General features: G+C 35.1%; 1 protein-coding gene across 2 annotated transcripts in view; it reads left to right on the top strand.

Annotated features, from left to right (window-relative positions):
* LOC117106850 (LIM domain transcription factor LMO4-like) overlaps window positions 1-21,892 on the top strand; it is a 43,153-nt gene extending 21,261 nt beyond the window's left edge. For both annotated transcript variants that reach the window (XM_033248326.1, XM_033248327.1), the window contains exons 3-4: window positions 2,963-3,212; window positions 17,362-21,892. In XM_033248326.1, coding sequence (XP_033104217.1) covers window positions 2,963-3,212; window positions 17,362-17,373 — 262 coding nt within the window. In that variant the 3' untranslated portion in view covers window positions 17,374-21,892. The remainder of the gene's footprint in view (window positions 1-2,962; window positions 3,213-17,361) is intronic.
* Window positions 21,893-22,283: the final 391 nt, after the last annotated feature.

Genomic DNA, 22,283 nt, shown 5'->3' with positions numbered 1-22,283 from the left:
AGCTGTATTGTGGACCGTCCCTCTACAAACTAATAGTAAATCAAGAAACGAGAACCGTCGCTCGCCTTGCCTGAAACGTATCAGTTCTTCTTTTGATATCTCTGGAATTTTCATTTCCTTGAAGGGAATATGTTATTTGTTCATAGAGATACAAGTAGAGTAACCTGTGTATATTAAAACACCCATCACGTACGATCATGTTGCTCATTTAATTAAATTTAGTAGCCACTGGGTCGGAAAGACATCAAAGAGTAGCGAACAGGTGTACACGGAAATATGAATTCCATAAAATCGCGAAAACCTGGCAGGCATTGCGATGCTATGGTCAGGACACTGGAAGGAAGGCGGACCGCGTAGAGGTGTTACCAGGTGTCTCAATGGTATAAATTAACAAATTTAGAAAGTAGGCAGTACAAAAAATAAAAGTCTTTAATAAAACTATCAATATTTTGACCTAATATCCACTGCATCCTAAGGGGATTTTTACTGGACGACCAAAACTGACCAAACATGCCTTTTCAAACTGATATAACGTACCGTGTAGGCCTAGTGATGTGCTTTATTCCCGTAGTCGAAGTGGATCGTAGACTATGTCAGGTCCCGAGTAGTCAGCCTAGTTGAAAAGCTGTGTGCAATCTCAACCCACTTACTGTATCTTACCTTAATTGTAAAAATGACATATTTTAAAACCCGAACTAAACTAATGCTAATAATAAGCTATAACTGAATTCTGGTTCATGAATGTAAGTTCTAGGCCTCGGTTGTCATGCTCGCAGGTATTAATGTAAAGTAACCTAAAGTGTGTACTTATATGTACAGTACATCACAACCAAATATGTCTTATTGTTTTATTGATAGTTGTGTCAATAAAATATAAAGTAACCTAAAGTGTGTACTTATATATACAGTACATCACAACCAAATATGTCTTATTGTTTTTATTGATAGTTGTGTTTTTCGTAAGCCAACAAGATTGTAAACCTGTCGCAGCGTTTCAGTTGAAGATAGATACGTACGTATGAGTTCAATCATTCTGTCGACAACCCGTATCCAGAAACACGTTCGGACTACCGAATAATTCTACATTCATATACAGTACCGGTACTCGTTGTCAGCGTTATTAATAATGAAACAAGGTAATCCCTCACTTGGAGTAACCTCTCAATCGGCAACATCTAATACATGAACTTCGGGCAATCTTCAGATAATAATGGACTAATAAGGCGTTTTGCCCTTAAGTTCATGTCCAGATTTTTTTAATTAAGCTCATGATTTTTGTGATCGATGAAGCCATGTTATTGCTTGTGGCTATCACTGCACACGAGCTTGCATGCAACATGGTGCAGGTGTAGACCTTAAGATATGAAAATAAAATTCGGGCATAATGACGTCATGAGTTTAGTTAAGTCATTGATAAAAGCGACTACACCAATTCTCACTGCTGCCATGGTGACAAAACAACAGTCGTTTAACGTTGAGTTATGCCTGTCTTTGGCATTGTAATTCGTGAGTTTGTAGAGAAAAAACTGATCTTGCTCAAGACTGAACCATGGAATTAACCATATGAACTCCCCATTTCCATTACGGCTACGTCCAGGTTGTCATGGAAACACATCCATCTCGCCGTGTTTTTATAAAGAACCTTTATGAGGGTCGTTCGTCACAGATTTGAATAATAATATTCGTGATAAGATGTTATAACTGAAGTATAGTAGTTTGTATTTGGGTCACGTGTCTGTGGCGTCGGCCTTATCCATGGATCATTTTTGGTAAGGAGGTACAACATCAGATGATGAATTCGAACTACAATTAGCTTCTCCGTCAACACGTTTTCTCATATATCTATGTATTTAACTAGGCCCCATGTTTCTCATTTCGGCTCTATACGTCCGGAGAGACCGGTTGAAGGTATTAGACCTTTGACGCAATGTCGGCTTGTCCTGATCAAATGCGATTGATTGTTTCTAGCGAGCCTAGCCCTTGTCGTATCGGCAAAGCATCGTACCAATATTACAGCCTAATTAAGCATTAATGATTATCCAATTAGTTAATGAGATGAATAATATGTTGCTTAGCGAATTGAATCATTATTATACAAATTACTGAATTCCCATGGTACATATGTCGGTATTATTATTAAACGAGTGCCATACCAACAAGCAATGTTATGTTTTTAAAGTAGTACGGTATATATTTATAGTATAATATAATAGTGTAGACCTCCGGAAATACCAGGAAGTAAATCATGTGAAGCCTAACAACCAGAATAAATAAAACGTGAACGATATTCCTTAATAACATTGAACCATCTTTTTGAGCAAGGCGCTACAGGCAGCATAAATGTAATTAAGAATGAATCATGTTTTTCATTGATTTCTTTATAATTAATTTAATAGTTATTATGGATTAGATCAGGTACTTAATGCCAATTAGGCCAAGGCGTACACTGTAGGCTTATCATTACGAAAAGCAAGTAGGACTAAAGATCTTGTCGTTTCAAACGTTTTAGATGATGAGGCGTATCAGTTAGTCTATTGATTGTATAGAGTGCCTATCACAGTACTTACTATACTGTTAAACTAGAAAAAGAAACAGTAATGCCTGTAACTTTAATTTACAATCTGCCAATTTCTTCAACGCGAACCCACCCTGGTGTTATTCACATTGGTCTGGTTGTATGGACCGCGCCACAAGCCGCCTGTCTTTAGTTCGTAGCCCTGTCTTTAATGTTTTGTTGATGTTATGTTCTCTCTCTCGATCTTTATGATGCAAATATTTTTTTCAATCCATGGTTTATGAATTTCTAGTATAGTAAGGTAAACATTTCAGTTTGGCTCACATGTTATTTCTACTCCATTATTTGTGTTATGCAATGGCACTGGCCTAATTGTTAAATAGGTTTATTACATTGGACAAATGATGATGGATTGAAAGCTTACTTAGGTTTATTTTTTTTTTCTAGGCTGTTCGGAAACAGTGGAGCTTGTGCCGCTTGCTGTCAACAAATTCCCGCCAATGAGTTAGTGATGCGCGCGCAGAGCAAGGCGTACCACGTAAAATGTTTTATATGTAGTACTTGCCATATACCCCTGAATCCTGGTGACCGATATACAATGGTGAACGGGAGTCCAGTATGTGAGAGTGACCACAGCAAACTGTACAAATCGACCAATATGGCCAACATGTCGAAAGGCGTTCGGGCGGGAAATAAGGTGAGGAAAAATGTGCGACAAATTGTATTATTCTTATTTCTTATTCATCTAATGAAAGACAATTCTGTAACATCAAAATACTGCTCACTATTTAAATTGAAGGGATTTTTTTTTCTTCCTCTTGATATCGATGATGCAGATAAGGATGATAGTAACAGTAATGATACATATGCTGCTGATGTCGCAACCTAGTTCACTCAATGAAATCGCACATAAACCTATAATTAAACTCTGCCTAGTTGAAATAATTAATGTACGATTTGATTTAATTTGCAATTAACTAACATTAAACACTATTTGTTCCTGTAACATAAAGCGCGCTAAGTCTGTTATCGTACAGACTCGCATTACAAATTCGGAAAATCCGAACACGTGTGTATAGTATTAATATACCTTTCCAGCTAAAATGATTTATTGTAAATAGGATTGTAATATTTTAATATAACTCGTTTCCCTCGGGCGTATTCACGCAATAATTTGCGAGAGGGCCACACAAAGTCAGCTGCGTTACACAATATTGATGCCTTACGACTAATAAACAGCAGAACGGCCAAATAAATATCTATAGGTATTCGATTTTTCTTTACGTTATTATATTAATAAAGGTTTTACAGTCTATGAACAATTAATCCAAGGACGAAAAAGACCAGCAGTGCTATACTGTATTTACAAATGAATCAACCGTGTTTTAATATCGCTTACAATATCATTTTAAAAATTATTTACCGTAATTCTGTATCAGTTGTGCTGTACATCGTTGCGGTTCGGTGGGTTTTAGCCGATATCAACAGATGCTACACTCAACCATGCTGTGTGATGGCTTAGCTTCATCGAATTCATTATGAAAAGCAAACGCAATTAGTCTCTTATACAAAATCAATCATCAATTACTGCTCTCAGAAATTAACCCTAAATTAAAGTCAGAAATTGAACCGATACGAAAAGCAATTAATTTGTATGCCAAGAATTCGATCGTGTTAGCATACAGTGCGATCTAGAGTATTTATTAAATTGGATACTATTTATTAGTATCATCAGAACAATAAGTATTTAAATTATGTACCGTGTGTAGATATTTTTCCAGTAGGCCTACAGAATGACTATTATTGAAATATTTGGCGACCCTGTCATCATCAGGCGGATTTGCCCTACGAGGAAGCCAAGGTCCCCGACAGGGAGAGGGGCGAGGCGAAAACCCCGACAAGAGCAAAGTGGACGTCGTCGGGCGTCGCTCAAAGTATTCCGAAAGTGATTTATGGGGCGAAGCCCCGAAAAATATGACAATTTAGGGGTTTCAAAGACGTATTTAATCGATTTTGTATAGAGTCTACTAATATGTAAATGTAGAAAATACATATATATATATTTTGTTCTTCCCGACGAACTGGGGAGGGGGGAACTCGCCCCACTGGCGCCATCATTCGTAACATTCATCCATGTTACTTCTTCTCTGTTCTTTCTTTCCTCTCCAATTCCACGTTCTCTTACGGTAGGGTATTCGACACTCCGGCTATCGTCTTCTGCCAGTTTCCATTCATTCATGTTAACTGTTCATTATTGTTTATTCTTCTTAGCTTCATTGTTCTTTATTCCTGATTTGTTTTTTTTTTCTTCAACAATATAATGTTTCGCTGGTTCTCCTCCCTCTCTATATAGGCTATCGGTATAGGCCTATTATCTTGCAATTGAAATGCTATATGGAACGTCTATTAATTGTCCACAACATTCCCATTTCAATCGTCCGACATCCATTAGTGTCTTTCCCAAAGGCTTCCGACATCATCCATTTAATTAAATAGGTTTTGATTTGTCCTTTGCATCACTCGCTTCTAATTTTTTTTTTCAACCATCGCTTTTTGTTCATTAATTTGTCTATCTCCTAGGCATACACTCCATCCCATAGAGTTCCATACATAAGCACCCATGTCTCTCTGATTTTGTCTCTATCCTCTATATTCCGTTATGAGAACAGCATCGTTCTGGCTAAATAGTGGTGCCAATGTGCGGGCGCTGAATCGTGGAAATATTTAAATAACCTTAGTCACCATGTTCAATTCCATCTGCTGCTCGGCTTGTGTTTCAATTAGATTGGAATGCAAGCATGAAAAAAGCGCACCGTCTTTCGGAGGAGACTTTTGGGACCCGTTGGTCCCGTGTCCAACATGACCCATGGAAAAGTGTGAGCTATTGTCTCCAGTGCACTGCCAAGTCGCCACATTATTATAAGGACCCATGAAAGTAAGAGTTTCAAGGGGTATCCGGGGGTGTATTTCTCATCAAATAAAGTCAATTCAGTCCATTTGTCCGTCGCCAGCTGCTATTGGATTGAACGCTTGGGTCATATAGGTACTATCTCCATCCAGAACTTAAGTAATGAAATTGTGTGTATTTGACTGTCTAAGGTACCATACCATCATGCTCTTTGTGTTTGCCTGCAGCAAGCAACTGTTATTTGAATATTTTAGTATACGAATTTGTGTGGGCTTGGATTTAATCTGCAAATTTGAAGAGTAATAAAGGTATAAACTATAATAGACCTACATTTCTTTAGTATAAAAATGAAACACCTGTCTCACTCTCTGGTATTCTTTCTATTTCATTTTTGTGTTTTTAGTCTTCATAATTCTGTACTTTCGTTCGCTTTTCTTTCAAATTGTGAAATATTTTCACTCGTTTATACAAATGTCTATTCGCTTTGTATAGTGTTGGCACTTGTAACGTTATTCCAGTCACACTGTACAATCATCAATCACTCGCGTTCACATCAAGCTCATTCCCATATCTTGCGTTCACACCTCAGCATGATATTAATTTCTCAATGTGCTTTCTGAATGACATCGTGTGTATTTAATTCTATCTTAACACATAATATAATTACTGTGTTGACATATTCAGCCGCTTCCGTGCACCGATTCAACCACTCTTATCAACGTAATGTCAATTCGTCATTCTAGATATGTCGTTCTTTTCGCGAAACCCCTGATTCTCCATACATGATTACCGAACTGCTACATCGTTATGACACTATTTCGAAGAGCACGGTGTCTTCGCTCTGTAACACCTTTCAGAATTGATCTAAACGACCCCTCACAATCATATTGTCGTCTGCTGTGATATCTAGGGTAACCTCCTTAACAGCATGCTTACGCCCGCGCATCGAGTTATTAACCGAATACGTTATTCTGCTAGCTGTCATCATGCTCAAGTTTTTTTTTTATTGAATTGCAACGGTTTGCTCATTTCAACATCTACTTTCATTAGAGTAGAGTAGTACGTAATCTAACCACACACAATACACGCTTTCAGCCAGTTTCTTTAATACTTCACGCTACCCATACAAACAAGATCAACTAATTGCACAACGACGAATAATAGCCGACGAAATCTGATCCCCTTTGCGTATTAGACGTTTTAAGACGCCATCACACCGATGATCGAATGAGTACATCGCGCGCCTTGTTAATGCGTATCTTCTGTAGATTTTGTCATTAGCGCAATGGCGATAACTCAATCTGACGGTGTAATTTAGAGCCACAAATTAGCAAAAGTGAGAGTGTTGTATAATCTATGGACATTCATTACCAACGCGTCCCGATTAAAACCATTAAAACCTTCGGTTTCGCGCTGCACATGCTCATGGCCAGTGGTGTCATATGCTATTAACGTTTCATTTGGAAACTACTGTAATGTTTTTAAAAGACAATGAAAGTAATTACTAAACACGAAATTATATACACGACGCGTTAAACTCTGTGATTATCGTTAAACGCAATTATGTCGTTTTAAACGCAAATTACCACTGGATGACGTTATTGATGATGAACGCCATTTTTACATACCATAGGATAGAGTAAAATGATTGTGTTTTAAAGCATATACCTAGACAGATAAGGCATCACAGCAGATTATACGGTACGTAATTGGCTTCAAGAAGACGTACCGATATCGAGAGTATTTGTTTGCAATCTGTCTAATTTTGATGTGTTTTATGCCAGTCTATAAGTGGCGGCCAATAAGGTCACTCTTGATAAATACGATAATAGTCTGCGCTCAAAGCAATCCAAGTATGGCAGTTCTACTGCACACCCATTAACACATTCCCATGTTGTGAACGACGACTAAAAAGCATAGAGAAGACATAGGCTTACGTTAGTGATAGAGGAGATTCCTAACAATTTGTCGATTTTTAAATGTCTAGGGCAACTATTGGCAGACAAGAATGCGATAGACCCTACCTGAATAAACAACATCGTGTATTTCTTATTTTTATTCAGTGACGTTTAAATTATTATGGCTGCATGTCTGTCGTGTATTCTGATAATGTGTAGTTTTCATTTTTTGAATAATTACGGTTATCACGTTAATTGATGTATTCTAAAAGCAATCGAATGCGAAGTTTCGCTGCAATGATAATTCTAGTTATCATCAGAATACTGAGCGTTTGAAAGCAATAGTGGATAAGGTTAGAAAGAGTTCGATAGGTACGAGACTAGAGTAATTTTTTAATACAATAATAATAATAATAATAATAATAATAATAATAATAATAATAATAATCCCTAATAATAATAATGATAATAATAATGTATTGATACAGACTTAGAATAATAATAATAATAATAATAATAATAATAATAATAATAACAATAATAATAATAATAATAATAATAATAATAATAATAATAATAATAATAATAATAATATAAATATATTGATACAGAATTGTTCCTTAAAGGGGGCCAGGCCAGCGCTTCTCTCATGTGACGTGTCGTTAAACGCGCGCGTGCAATACTGTGAACGCGCGTTTAGTGTCTAATGAAACTAACGCGCTACATTGAAGTGCATATCGATTGAAGAGCTCTTCATAGAGTCACCGTATCAATACTTTAATTGTGAGCCAATCAAAAATTATAACAAGAAGTCGTGATAGAGCCGCTTTAAGTACCTGTAAATGTAATTGTATTAATGTTACTGAAATGCGTGTTGAGTGGCGATCTCTGTGAATGGATTGCGTCCGTACTCAGTCACGTCATAAATCAGAATTCAATTTTAATGTAGATGGAAGGTGGATGGTATAAAAAACGCGTTAAGTCGAAGGCCAGTAGTATTTTGCAAATCCCTTACATTAAGGGTTATTTTGATCATTTCGCTAAGAGCATCTCGACAAAAACCACTTACGGAGAACATCGAACATCGCATGTTCACTTTGTTTCGCCTGGTTTCGAGTAATTAATTGGAATGTCCGTTGGCAAGGACTAATATGAACGAGTTTAGATATTTGTCCAATTCCATTTAGTTAAGCAAAATACACATAAAACAAGATGTGTGAGAGCAAAAATAGGTCAGGCGCGTACAAGTCATTCAATTATTATTCACCGAGTAAATGTGGAAACAAAATGGTTTAAACAGTAGTTGTTTTATGAACATTCTAACTTCATGAATATTCAAGTGCTATACGATTTTACTGTGAACATGCCCAATTCAACGAATTACACCCTTAATATAGGGTGTTATGTAGACCTACATCCTTAATAATAGATCCACAGTAGAGAGTGGTGGCAGATGGTAGTTAAATTTGCTATGTCGAAAGGTGAACATTGTGTTTATGTAAGTAATTGATGGATGGGTTCAAGATTGATGTCATTGGTCCTTGACGAATAATGGTGGAAATATGATTGTAAGTTTAAGTTCGAGCCACCTCGAGGTAGGACTAGCGAGATAGTAAAAATATCACAAGATGAACTGGCCAAAGTAATTTCGTTTCCATTATTCATGCGTAAAGTATCACGTAGCTATAGCTGTCTCTTATACACATCTAGATGTGTATAAGAGACAGATATATGTGTGTGTGTGTGTCCATCACCTACTCATATTCTGTTCATGTTATAATTTACTTTACGTATCAAGCCCAACGGAAATATGATATTGACGATCAGAGTAATATAAGCTTCCCGAGGAAATATGTACCCAGATAAACTTTTAAGTTAATGGATCGGGATGAGTAGTTGTAATGATGGCTATGATTTGAAATGATGTTGTTCTGTAGGTTTGCATTTGTAATCTCTTTCTACGATTGCAAACCATTAGCGCACTAGTTAAATTCATTTCATAAATAACTTCTTAAGCTAGTTGAGTGCGTTCTGATGTAGTGGCTGTCGCGTCATCACAGCGTGAACCATGCGTCGTCATTCAAGTGATATTTACATTTTATAATCCCTTTCTACAGTTGCAAGCTATTAGTGCACTTAGTTAATTCATTTCATAAATAACATTGGAAGCTTTTTGATATCACGTCATCATACGGTAGTGTGAACTAAGCATCGTCACTTATATTGCATTCGTAAGCTCTTTCTACGACTCGTGCTAATTATATATACAATTTTAATGGATGTGGGCCTACACGGCGAACACTGCGTCGTTTATGGGCATCTTGTCATCCTACTGTTATCATCTTATCAAATCAACCCAGCTCAACATTTACCACTAGCTCCTAATTAGAGTGCCGGTGACATTATTATTTAGGCATCATCGTTCACAATACTACCAACACATTCACAGTCGTCAATTAGGTTGTGTGATAGTGAACATAATGTTTACGTTACTCAGACGCTTTTTGAAGCGTATGTGGCTAAATTGACGCGAATGCAAGGAGCTAATGTATTGCAACGATTAAGATGCTATAGTGCTGGTATTACTGCAAACATTTAAGTGCAATCCTAAGCATGGAATTGGGTTGGACACTCCATAATTAACCACCACTTGCTGTAAAATGAATTCTATTTTAAAGGATCACGGTTTAAAAGAATCTTGGTACAGAGAATTTATACCGTACGGTAATATTGCGTTCATTAACAGGAAAGGCTACTATAGGCTTCATTTATACATTGTATATACATATATATATATATATATACATATACATATATATTGAATGGTGTCGTGTTATTAGTGTAGGTAACAAAAATGTTTATCTATACTAGTTTTATATCAAAGAGGTCTACTTTGTATCCATGGTGCATACTCGACTCCAACGGTGATCAACCAACATACGGTTGTGAAATGTGCATGTAGCCGGCCCTGTATGATTACAATATTCTACTTATAACGAGTTACCGCTACTTGCTAGTGCTTTAGAGCTATATATAGTGACATTACTCCGGCCATATGCCTACTCAATAAGCCCGTAGCATTTGTACGTAATCCTAGGACCACATATTTTACAACTAATTGCTCATTTGTCTCGGATCTCTGAAGCATTATCGCACGCAGAACAATACAAATTATGGTAGTGTTATCAATTAATGGAGCTGTATTTGTGTACCTCATGTACATCGAGGTATGATTTAAAATTGATTTCACGTATCACGCATCGTGATACAGGCTTAGTGCACTCAGCGGTATGGGTACGTATTTTTCGTTCCTAATTGGATGACTAGGTGTTAGGATGCGTCCCACAGCAGCAGCGTTTCATTTAGGTTTGCATGAAATGGCGTTTGAAGTGGTTCACGCTTTCGTGCGTTTAATGTACCTGATTCGAGCACGTAACTGTGTACAAGTGATTACACACTGTATTTCCGCCAATCGAATACGGAGAGATCAGTATGTTATTGTACATTGCGGTGCTCGAATTTTGACATCACGTAGCTATAGAGAGCTTGCTTGTTACAACGTTCAGTTATCGTAATGTAATGACCTCACCTGTTGTCGTTGGCCTGCTGTATACGAGCCACTTAACCAAAAATAATTGAAATTTTGACGGGACTGATGTTGCAAAAAAAAATGTTCTGAACGTGTATACACGCGTGCGTTTGTTGTTACCAACAGTGAGCATTGTCTGAAGACGCAATCCGTGGTTAGAAAGTAGGTAATTCAAACCGGTTGTTTTAGGCCTATGTTTAATGAGATTTATTACGGTACATGATTAAATTGAATCCGGAATTAGTCTATCTGGACTGACGATCTAAATTGCTATAGACTTAATAAACTTCATTAATTTACAGTAGCCCGCGGGAATGTACCTGCTCTCCTTGACTAAGTTCAAGATATACTCTGTATTAAGACTCTATAATAATGATTGGCAAATTATATTGACCGTTTACGCATGTCACTTCTGTAAACTTGAACAAAATTTTACGACTTTGGCGGTTCAGAGAATATAGCTCCTAATTAATACCTGTTGTACTTAATTAAACGTGTTGAATAAAAAAAAAATCGATATATTTATCCAATGCGGTTTTCGCTATTCTCAAAAGCAGTATTTTCCACGTCAAATGCCTCAAGATATTAACTTTTGCTTCCAAGACAAGTTCTTTGTTACAAGGTGATTAATTTCGTGTCGCGTTAACTTCTTTGTAATACGAAGAAAAAGTTCTTTTATGACGATTATAAATCGTGTGTAAATAACCTATAGCAGCTAGGTAAGGTCATTGCAGAACCGAGGTGCTTAAATTATGTTCAACGCATTTCCTTTACAAACCTTCGTCATAAATGTAATGAGCCACCCGAACATTATGGTTTATTTTTTTTATTATGGAGATGCTCTAATCCGTTTCGATACTTATTTTCATTCATGGTTTTTCTTTTATTCAAAATTCAAATACAAAAACATAAACAATTGAAATTACATACAGAATTTGACCCTTTCCAAATCCAACCGTTAAAGCTTCTACATGCATACTGGTACCTCCCACTTCTCTCCAACGCACGTACCTCACACAACATCCGGCTCTGGAGCGTAGGGGGGGCCAGACTGAGCAATGATATGAGGGGGATCGCCAGTCCTCCTCACATGGAGTCTGTTTCCCTTCCCAGCATATGCCTGTACCAATTTATACTCCAAGGTATAGGGAGACAAACTAAACTAATTCCTCCATGGATAAAGTGCATTGCCCAAGTGACTACACAGCGAGGCTCGAACCCCTGAACACAAGGTGGTGAGTCCGAGGCTCTACCGCTGTGTGCACCAAACGCTTTTCCACATGAGCTAATAAACAATAAAACGCAATATTTGTATTACTCAGTATATTTACACTGTCTGGGTTCAACTAGTACTCTTAAAAATAAAATTCAATACTTGTATTCCTTTGTTTATTTAAGTAATTTATTAGCTTTAAAATAGAACAAGAGTTTCTTATTCCTCATAGACCTTTATTTTGGCGAGCAAACAAGTAGTTCGACGTACAACAATCTGGAAAAACTTAATTGTTTTTATGCTGTCTTCCCATTGCAATTTAGTTTTGTTTTTTCATTATTATCAAATGAATATTGGATTTTCTTTTAGCAGATCTTTAAGGTATTGTATACTATCAAATATGAACGTAAAACTTTAAAAAATGAGGACAAGTGAAAATTTCCTCACCAAAAGGATGTTTAAATATTAATACCATTCTTGTGTTTTCATTGGTCTACCCTTTAATTTCTGACAGTACCGTAATGATTTTTCCAGCAAAACATCTGTAAATCGGTGAAAACGGGATTTTTTTTTTTTTTTTTGGTCTGTAGGCCACTGAAAATTAATAACTTACGAATTTCTTTTAAATGAAAAATAATTTGTTGAGGTTTTCGTCTATATTTTTGGCGTATCAGTACCGTATGTTCGAGAAATATCAACAAACCTTACACTTAACGTGCGTTTTCTATCTTATATATACAGTAGTTGACAGGAGCTAAAATATCGGCCACCGAGTTACTTGTTAGGCATTCTGCCCATAGCATCTATGCGATTCATATTATAAAGATGAAGTGTTTCATTATTTCTTATATATTATTCAAAATACAATCTAATAAATTGTTTATTATGTCTTGAAATTGGCTTGGTTTTGGTTCACTTAGCGAGTACCGTAATTAAATGAATATTGGTGGGCAGTGATGCGTTAAATAGTTTATGACATAGCAGGCGTATATGAGCATTATGTAGAACTATATATTCAAAAATATACATATAGGCCTATATATATATATATATATATGTATATATATAGGCCTATATGTGTGTATGTGTGTGTGAATAATAAATAAATAATACTGTGTAGCAGATGAATCAGATACGTAAACATTTGACTTTAGAAACACTAAAATTTATTGCAACGAATATTTCGACTACTCTTGTAGTCTTTGTCAACGCTTGACATAAAAATCAATAATTGACATAAAAAAGAATATGGTAATAAATATCTATGTAAAACAGTACGGATATTGTCGAATTTAGGTAAATTGCGGCATATTAATAAATATTAACCATAATGTTTCGTATATACATGTATATAGACCTAAATATATACCGTACATGAGACTATATATTAGTCCGTGTATGAACAATATAGGTCTAGATCTCATGATTGTAGGCCTACACATCTATTCATGCCCTTTATATAGGCCTATATATTTTAAAGTGTCCCCAGTATCACAGATAAGCATGGTTGTACAATAGAATTCTTGATCCAATAATTTAACCAACTTGATGTAGGCATATATCACACTTCCATATAAAAGTGAACCAGACTATTGTTAAATGTTTGGAGATAACGGTGTGATACTGCTTGGTAGTGAACGGGTGATACAAATGTAGGGGCCTGTTGGCCGATGTTTTTTTATTCATAAGGCCTATTCAGTGTTGCGTTTGATGTCGAGGATGCCTGAAACTGCCTTATTTGAAACCAAGTTTGATTTACGTTCGCGTGCCAATCATAGTCACATATTGACAAATTAGTACATGTTACCCCATGTTTGTGTCTACAATAATTACATAATTTTAATCGGTATGGTAACACAAAGACTTTCCCTCAATCTAATTAACAAACTGTACACCGCTGATGATGTTCATTGATAAACAATCAGATTATTTGATCCGATGAAATTGAAATCGCTCGACTCGATATTGAATTCGACATGGAACATGGAGGCCCATTACATATTGAGGCTCGTATAACAATGGAAAGCCGGTTTTAATGAGCAGCAAACGAGGCAATATTGTGAAGATATATTAGAAAGTAACTCGTATATGTTATTTAACACGTTGTTATAAATATTTGATTACTATGGCAATTATTTCGAGCGAGCATGTACGGATATCGACGTTGTGACGTGTCTCAGTAGGGTTGGCTTAGGGCGCCAAATCTTGTCTCAGATATAGGTGCCTCTCTTAAAAGATGTGTTAATATTTCAGCCAATCGTCTGCAATAACGGACTTCAGTCGCCAAACCGTGTTGTTGATTAGGCTGCTACATTTAAGGCTGTTTGAATGTGGGTTTGAAGAAAACCTAGAGATACTATTACGGAAAATTATATAAGTATGTTTCTTAATTTTGTTTTCATTGATAATTCGTTGAATCTTATGCTACAGCAGGTATATTTAAATTGCATATTGTGATTACAGTACCTCGATTAATGAAACGAAAGTATCGTTTGTTACAAAAATGATTTAGAAGCGCCCTCAATAAGACGTCGTACAATACGTAGTGTTAAGGAATTTGCCAATTATCTGTCAACGCAAACTTTCGTGTGCGGAGATATTACAACATCTTGTAGATCAACATCAAAATGTAGATACATAGTAATCATAATATCGTAATATAAATAACATTACTTAAGGTTTCATCTGCACAAAAATTCATTTCTTCGTAATATACATTTGAGTATGAGACAAAAATAAGTCAATTATTGAGACAAATCCCTGATGCAGAATTCTAGGAGTTAACGATGACAATCATGGCGTTAACCTTAAGAATTGATGAGTTTTCATCAGTCAAGCAAGAAATTAAAAATATATAGACAACTGTGCGAAAGCTGGGAGCGCTACTGGTGATCACGTGGTAGTCAATCAGTGTGTATGTGTGTGTGGACCAGCCGTATCGCGTCATATCGTACTTTGATTAACTGTGAACATGCTGTAGATTTTCTCTCTAATTGTTGGCGATATGGAACGACAAAATTGATTGTGTTACACAGATGGGAAAGTTGGGTTCACGATTTTCTTGTAATCATTAAATCTGTCTGTGAATGACGAGTAGTTTCTTTTCATAGCGTTGTCGGTTATCTGAAATTAGATTTAATTATTTATTTCTAATTTTAGTCACTTTTTATCGGAATTTCATTTCATACGGTATTTCTGGAGCGAATAGCATTTCATAGAGCTGTTAGTTTCGTTGTAGCGACCATCAGTATTCGATGTAATAACATTTTCGCTTTCTTTTGGATTAGTATTAATTGATTTGGTCGTGATCAAACTGATGAAAACTGATTATGATAATATTAATTGTATTACTAGTAATTATTTGCTACTATACTTCTTGGTTTTTTAATTATATTTTATTTTATTCTTTATTAAACTTTATATTGTTTAACTTTATGTTAGAACCTATTTAATTTTTTTGTATTTATTTATTTATATTTCTCATTGGGATTTGTTCGTACTTGGGATCATGCTTAGTAGCCAGGTGCCAGCCTTATATACTATACTTTAACTATAAATTAGAAGAATATAAAGTGAATTTGATTTAATCTTGAAGAAAGAAATCTTGAATGAGCTAGTGAGTGAGTGAGCGAGTGAGTGATTTATTTATTGATTGATTGATTTGTTGATTTATAGAATTTTTTTTTTTTTGAGTTGGCCCTAAGCAAATAATGAATACAAATAATAAAAATACTTCCCTCCTATAATTACCACAAAATCGCGTTAAGGTATTCACCTGAACTCAATGCCGTAGCCAGCTATTGGGACAGTCCCACACAGTTTTTCTAATGGGTCCACAAATAGTGGGTCTACATTTTTTTTAAATGGGTCCAAACTATGTAATTTCATGCATAAAATGTGTCAACTTTTTGAAAATTGGTCTACATTTCCCATATTTAGCTTAAAATGGGTAAAATTTAAGTAAATGGGTCCAGATTTTTCATATTTTTGCGTAAAATGGTCCACATTGTTTTAATTTACACGTAAAGTGGGTCCCCTGATATTGTCCCGCGCACTGTTTGAAAATCCTGGCTACGGCATTGCCTGTACTTAGGCCTATGTGTCGTTGGTCCTTTCATGAGCTTGAGCATAATATTGGCTGCTCCTGTACACTATGATTTTGCTAAGCCGTATTTCAAAATGAAACTCAAACTTGATTGCAAGTAGTTTGGATGGACAGGTAGATAAATTAGTCGGATGGACATATGGATAAAATGAATCTACAGTGTTCTGCCGAGGATGTGTGTTTAACAGGTATTGATTTGAAATGTAAACCTAGTATATATTACATTCACTGTTCACTTTCTTTCTCTGAGAGTTGAATTTGTTGTTCTTTGACCGTTCGTTCAACTCCTCTCTCAATTACTGTCCATTTGTCTCAAATCCATCTCTTATCCTCTCAGTTCATTTTCATTAGCGTGACATCAACAATAACTAGTTTGTAGTGAATTCTGCCTTGAAACTTTAAACTGCGTTTCTTACCAAGTACGTATTTGGTCTTTATCCTACGATCGTTTTAATGCAGTTGTTTTACTGATTAAATTTTATGTACTGTTGATATAATATACAATGTAAGAATTCTATTTCAAAATTATTAATAAATTCGATATCTTTTTTCAGCACCAGCAAATGTATTATGATTTATATGAGTAATAGTTGATAGAATTATATTGTTATATTTATATGAGTAATAGTTTATTATTAATTTTGTTTTCCCCTTCACATCTGAAAGAAAGTATGCACTCGCCAGTTTCATGGTGGAAGAGGCTGCTTTACAAGCTCTTTATAAGGTGAAAGTCGGGAAGTTCAGCTCTGAGAAAAAGAAAAAACATCCTGTGTTTTCCTCTGATTGGAAAGCAGGCATCTCAACTACCGTACTAGAGATATACTTAGTACTAATCCTCAAAACTATCATTCTAATTACTATTAGGCCTCCTTTTTATATTATCCTTAGTATAGTATATTGTATCATTTTGTATAATATCATGATGGTAAACGTCGCCTACAGTTGCAATATCATTTTATCTAACTATCGATATATTGTAGACCTATCTAGAATTACTTATTATTTGCAAGGAACTTGAACTTTGTTAGTGGCATTGGATGCTTTATAACTTACGGTACCTTTTATTTACATTATGTTAAAGTAATCGTTGATAAACATGAGTAAGTTTTTTATTTAATGTTCTTGTCTTTCAGGTTGTTTGTTGAAGAAAGTTTTTGCTGAACTAAAGAGGGCGTTGTTAAGTGCGGTATCAGGAACGACCGACTGCTACGTCAATTCGAATACGTACTAGTACAGTGTACTATACTCTGAGTTTTTCACAGACGATTATAACGCTGTTACCGATTCAAGATTGTCCTTTGTAATGGATTGTCTCACCTATAGAACCGCCAACCATCTTTTACGTGTAAATTGTGTAAACATTTATTGTACAGAAATGTTAAACTGTTCGTTTGTTTGATCATGTGACTGAAATCACGTGCTACATTGCCCATTTGAGGTCAAATAATGCTCCGCTAATTGCTCAAGTAATATTGTTCCGTCATATTCGTCCATCAACGCGTTCTCTCAAAAGACAACTTTGGAACTAGAATAACGGTTCAGCCATTTGAGTCAAGTTAGTTCAATAAACTATACATTATTTGTCTTTAAATGAAGAGGTTATATGACTACATCGGACCATGTGGCTCTGCGCTGAGGTTCTGTGTATACTAAAATGATGGCTAGCCAGCTTGACAAAAGTGATCATATTTAGTTTTCTGAATGCGTTTTTAGAATCAAGGAACTTCAGTCGGTAGAGGGCGTGTGATATGGTTTTGAACAGTTTATTTTATGAAACTACTGGAAAAGCAAAAACTTTTTATTGAGCCACTTCAAAGACAATCGACATTTAAAAAAATATTCTCCTAATTAATGAGAGGAAAACTGAAGGTGGTGTTTTGTTTTGTTTTTTTAAAGTTTGATTATGCTCCTAGTAGAAACCTGTGCTTGTCTTTCTACAACTGCGCATTAAGCAAATATCATCCTTCTGTCCTGTGTAAATAACGGTGCATTTTTATGCCATTAATGTAAAACATTGTATATGCCCGCTGTATATAGAAATGATTCTAGCTTTGTATATAATAAATAAGAGAATGCTTGTATGCTCAAATTATTTTCATTATTAGTTTATTTTGCCATTAAGATTAAGCTTATACAAGTTTTCATTTTAATTATATTTTACCACTGTATTTTTATTGTTTCTATTATTAATGATATTATTATTATTATTAATAATAAATGATTATTAATATTATTAATAAATGATTATTATTATTATTATTATTAATAAATGATTATTATTATTATTATTGGTATTGTTGTTATTATTAATATAGTTGTATCCATGATTGCCATTTTGGGGTTGGGGTGGTAACAAAATAGAGACAGGGGAAGAGCCAGTTTGATCGTAGCTTCGATTTTTCATTACTAGGCAACTGTAATGCCCAAATACTGGCCCCAGTGATAGATTGCTGGTTATAATGTAAGCATTTAAGATCCCCTTATCCTTATTACAAAAAAAAATAGCCAATTGTATTTATATTCAGTACATACTCCGACGGTCTTAAAAATTGTGAATAATAACAACAATGTCAATAATAAAATTATAATTATTATTATTTCATATTAATATTTTAGCCTATTTCATATCGTATTATTATTAATTAATAATAATAATAATATAATACTATTATGGTTGATAAATTATAGGCCTAGGCCTAATAGACCTAGTAACTATTGTTTTAATGATTTCTTTTAACTTCTTGTATTTTTACGCGTTGTTATTTGTACCACAGTATAAATTAACCTCCGTGAAAACATGGTGTTTTATATTTGTTTTAATGTATATCAGAATGAGAAGTTAGCCAATGTTGTATTATTGTGTGTATTAAGCTCAAAGCTGTCGAAAGTGTCTTTTCAGTAAATAGAGCCTTAAAAAATGTATAATTTGCCTCTGATATTACTGCCTATATTTATAACAGAGGCGTATATTGTCACTCACCAACATAGTGCGTTGTTTATGCTTACCAACCTGGATAATAAACATAGGTTTCAAAGACGTGTTTTATCCAACTTCAAAGAGCATAAAGTACTACGTTGTACTCCTGTCAGCCTGCAAAAATAATTTGAAATTTGAATGAGATAGAGAGATTCTGTCAAGTTAAGTTATCGTTTGTTAAGTTCTTCCCCCGTTAATAACGATGTTATTTCACTGGAGCTCTAAAGAAATCGATTATAATTTCCATTTAACCGTTAATCGACGGACCTACAGAGCGTGTGTGCGCACTTATTAAATGCAGATTCGTGGTGCAGTCTCTCGTATGTTACTTAGGGCCTTTTCAGAAGTCCATTTACCAAATAGAACGTAATATCAGTAACACGCGAAATTGAGATAGATTTAAGCCGATTTAGCTAAGTGCGCTCTCATTACGACGAACTTTAAAAGCTTTTAGTTTAATGTAAAGTACACGCACAGCCAAATTTGCAATGGATGGATATTAAGTTTCGCCATATTTCACAAATTTAGCTCCTCCAAGAAAAAGCAATTCGAAGAACATTCTCAAAATCTAATCAGATAGTTTCATTGAATTCTGGCGGGTGATTTGTGACGGACCGTTTACTATCCTTCGTACACTTCAAAACTGTGTTTCTGTGAATAAACCATACTGCTAAACACGGTCTTACTCACAGGCGTTTTATTATATATGTTCTGTTGGGTTGTTTTACGAGTTTTTGGTTTATTGTATTGAACGTTATTTTAGTAACGCATAAAGAGCTTGCATTAGTGGTGTTGTAAACGGGAGTGTAACAAATGTTTCAAGAGGCACTTTGTATTTATTGATTTTTTGTTGAGCACATACGGTAAAGATGCATCGGGAAAATGTCGTCATTGTCTGCTGTGCGACAGAAGACAATTTAGGTTTATCATTCATAATTTTTATGAAATTCTTTACACACTAAATTGATCGTGCGCAAAATATAAAACTGTAAGTATGACATCATATGGCAGGATCACGAATTTATTGAAACAAATTCTAATAAATAAACATAAGGAACTATACGGTATTAATAACTCAAATAAGAAGAAAAGTGGAAACAACTGGGATCTTTGAAAACTGTAAGTCTACAAATCGGAATGTCATAAAATATAAATGAATGGTAATATCTATAAATGTAGAAAAAGGCGATACTAGAGTGATAAAGGCGATAAGAGTAATCGGAAATAATACTAACCGTTACTCGTAGACATAGGCCTAACCTTTAAATATATATTGGTTTATGACACCGATTTAAGGTGCATTCACACCAAATCCAAATTTTCGGATCGGAAAACCTACCGAAGCAATAAAAAAAAAAATCGAAAGGGACGCTGGCGTTTAGCGCTTTGGAACCGGTCCGAATTTCGGTTCGATCCGATGGGAATGCAAGTTGACGCCATGAAACTCGACCCCACTAACCCCTAAATTCCTCCATGGGTGCACCTAGACCCTATAGATACCCAGGCCACTAGTATGAATGAATAAAGAGAACAATGAGTGATAAGATACACGTATACACGTAGGCCTATAATTTGCAATCGTTTAAAACACGGGCCTAAAAGTACGGTAGCTTCCGTGGCCACCTTGCGCCTCCTGCCACTCTTAGATCGACCGCTGCAGGCCCAGCAGCTGCAAAGTCCTGGGACAAGAGTCGCTCTTGGTGACACTGATGATGATCATCATGATCATGATCATGATATGATGATGATCATGATCATGATCACGATGATTATGATGATCATGACATGACGATGGTATAGTAATTTGGCATATTATAATAATGAGAGCTATTGCGGTGGATCAAAACATGTGTCGCCTTAATAAAGGTGTCTTCTGAATAGAGGTTGTCCGTAGTGTTTTCTTTAATATACTATACATTTTCCCTCGGTTCTCGGCCTAAAGGTTTACCCAAAGGAGGGATGTTAAGCTGTCAAGATTATTAAATTTCCTTTGACAAAATATTGTATTATGCCCATATATATAGTCACGATGTGATGTCATGACCATATTTAGACATGCAACATGTTTTTGTCAAATAACGTTTGATATTCTTGGACAGGGCTTGAGCATTGTAATAGTTCGAACATGTTGAATTGACGATTTGATTAAACGTTTATTTATTTAATCAAAGGAAGATTCTAGATGATTTCGCCAAGGTGATAAGCATTGAACAAATATTGATGAAACCGTACAACTACAGTAGTAAAGTACAGTGCAGTAACTTTTTTGTCATCATGATGAATAAAAAGTGTAGCCGCGTTAGTCTGCTATAAAACAGTATAAGAAATTACAACAGCACCTCTACAAATGGGATATAAAACATCTATAATATACAACATAGATAAAGAAATGGTATACTTCCCCCTTCTTTATCTCTTATTTTAAAATTATTGTGTAACTCGAAAAAAAAAAAACCATGAAATTACAGACCACCTGAAACACTGTATTAAATTATATAATATAGAAAACGGACTAAGAATGGAAAGCGCTACTTAAAATTATAAATATAGGCCTATGTAATTTACTGATATTGGTGACGTTTTTTATGTAATATACGTTTAGAATTATAGTAAGTGTGAAAATTTGGCAGACCAAAAATGCCAGCATTTATATAAATGACATAATTAAACGCCTACGCATACTGGTACAGCATTATACAGTTCTTACTTATTTTGCAATGTATGTGTTGAATGACATGATATATTTTGATTATATGCCGGAAGCAAGAACGAAATTCCAACAAATTGCATTTTCCATTAAAAGAGAAATAGAGGACAAATATCAGAAATCCAATGTAATAACGAAGAAATATCAGTCTAATTTATAATATTTAACGTTCTAACTAAAAACAATGCTTAGAATTTTATGCATGTACTAAGCGCAAGACAGATCATGTTTAAGTGCTAGCCCACTGAGTATGCCTATGACATTACGCCGTAATAGAATTATACAATGATATGAACGGTAAATAAATGCGGATGAAAAAAAAAATGATTACGATCGATGAAAAATGTATGAGGAACGGAAAGATATGAAAA

Source organism: Anneissia japonica, unplaced genomic scaffold, assembly GCF_011630105.1.
Source record: "Anneissia japonica isolate Jap-2015-1 unplaced genomic scaffold, ASM1163010v1 scaffold1165_len1893470_cov193, whole genome shotgun sequence".
NCBI classification, from domain to species: domain Eukaryota; kingdom Metazoa; phylum Echinodermata; class Crinoidea; order Comatulida; family Comatulidae; genus Anneissia; species Anneissia japonica.
This window is presented reverse-complemented; position numbering and strand designations above follow the sequence as displayed.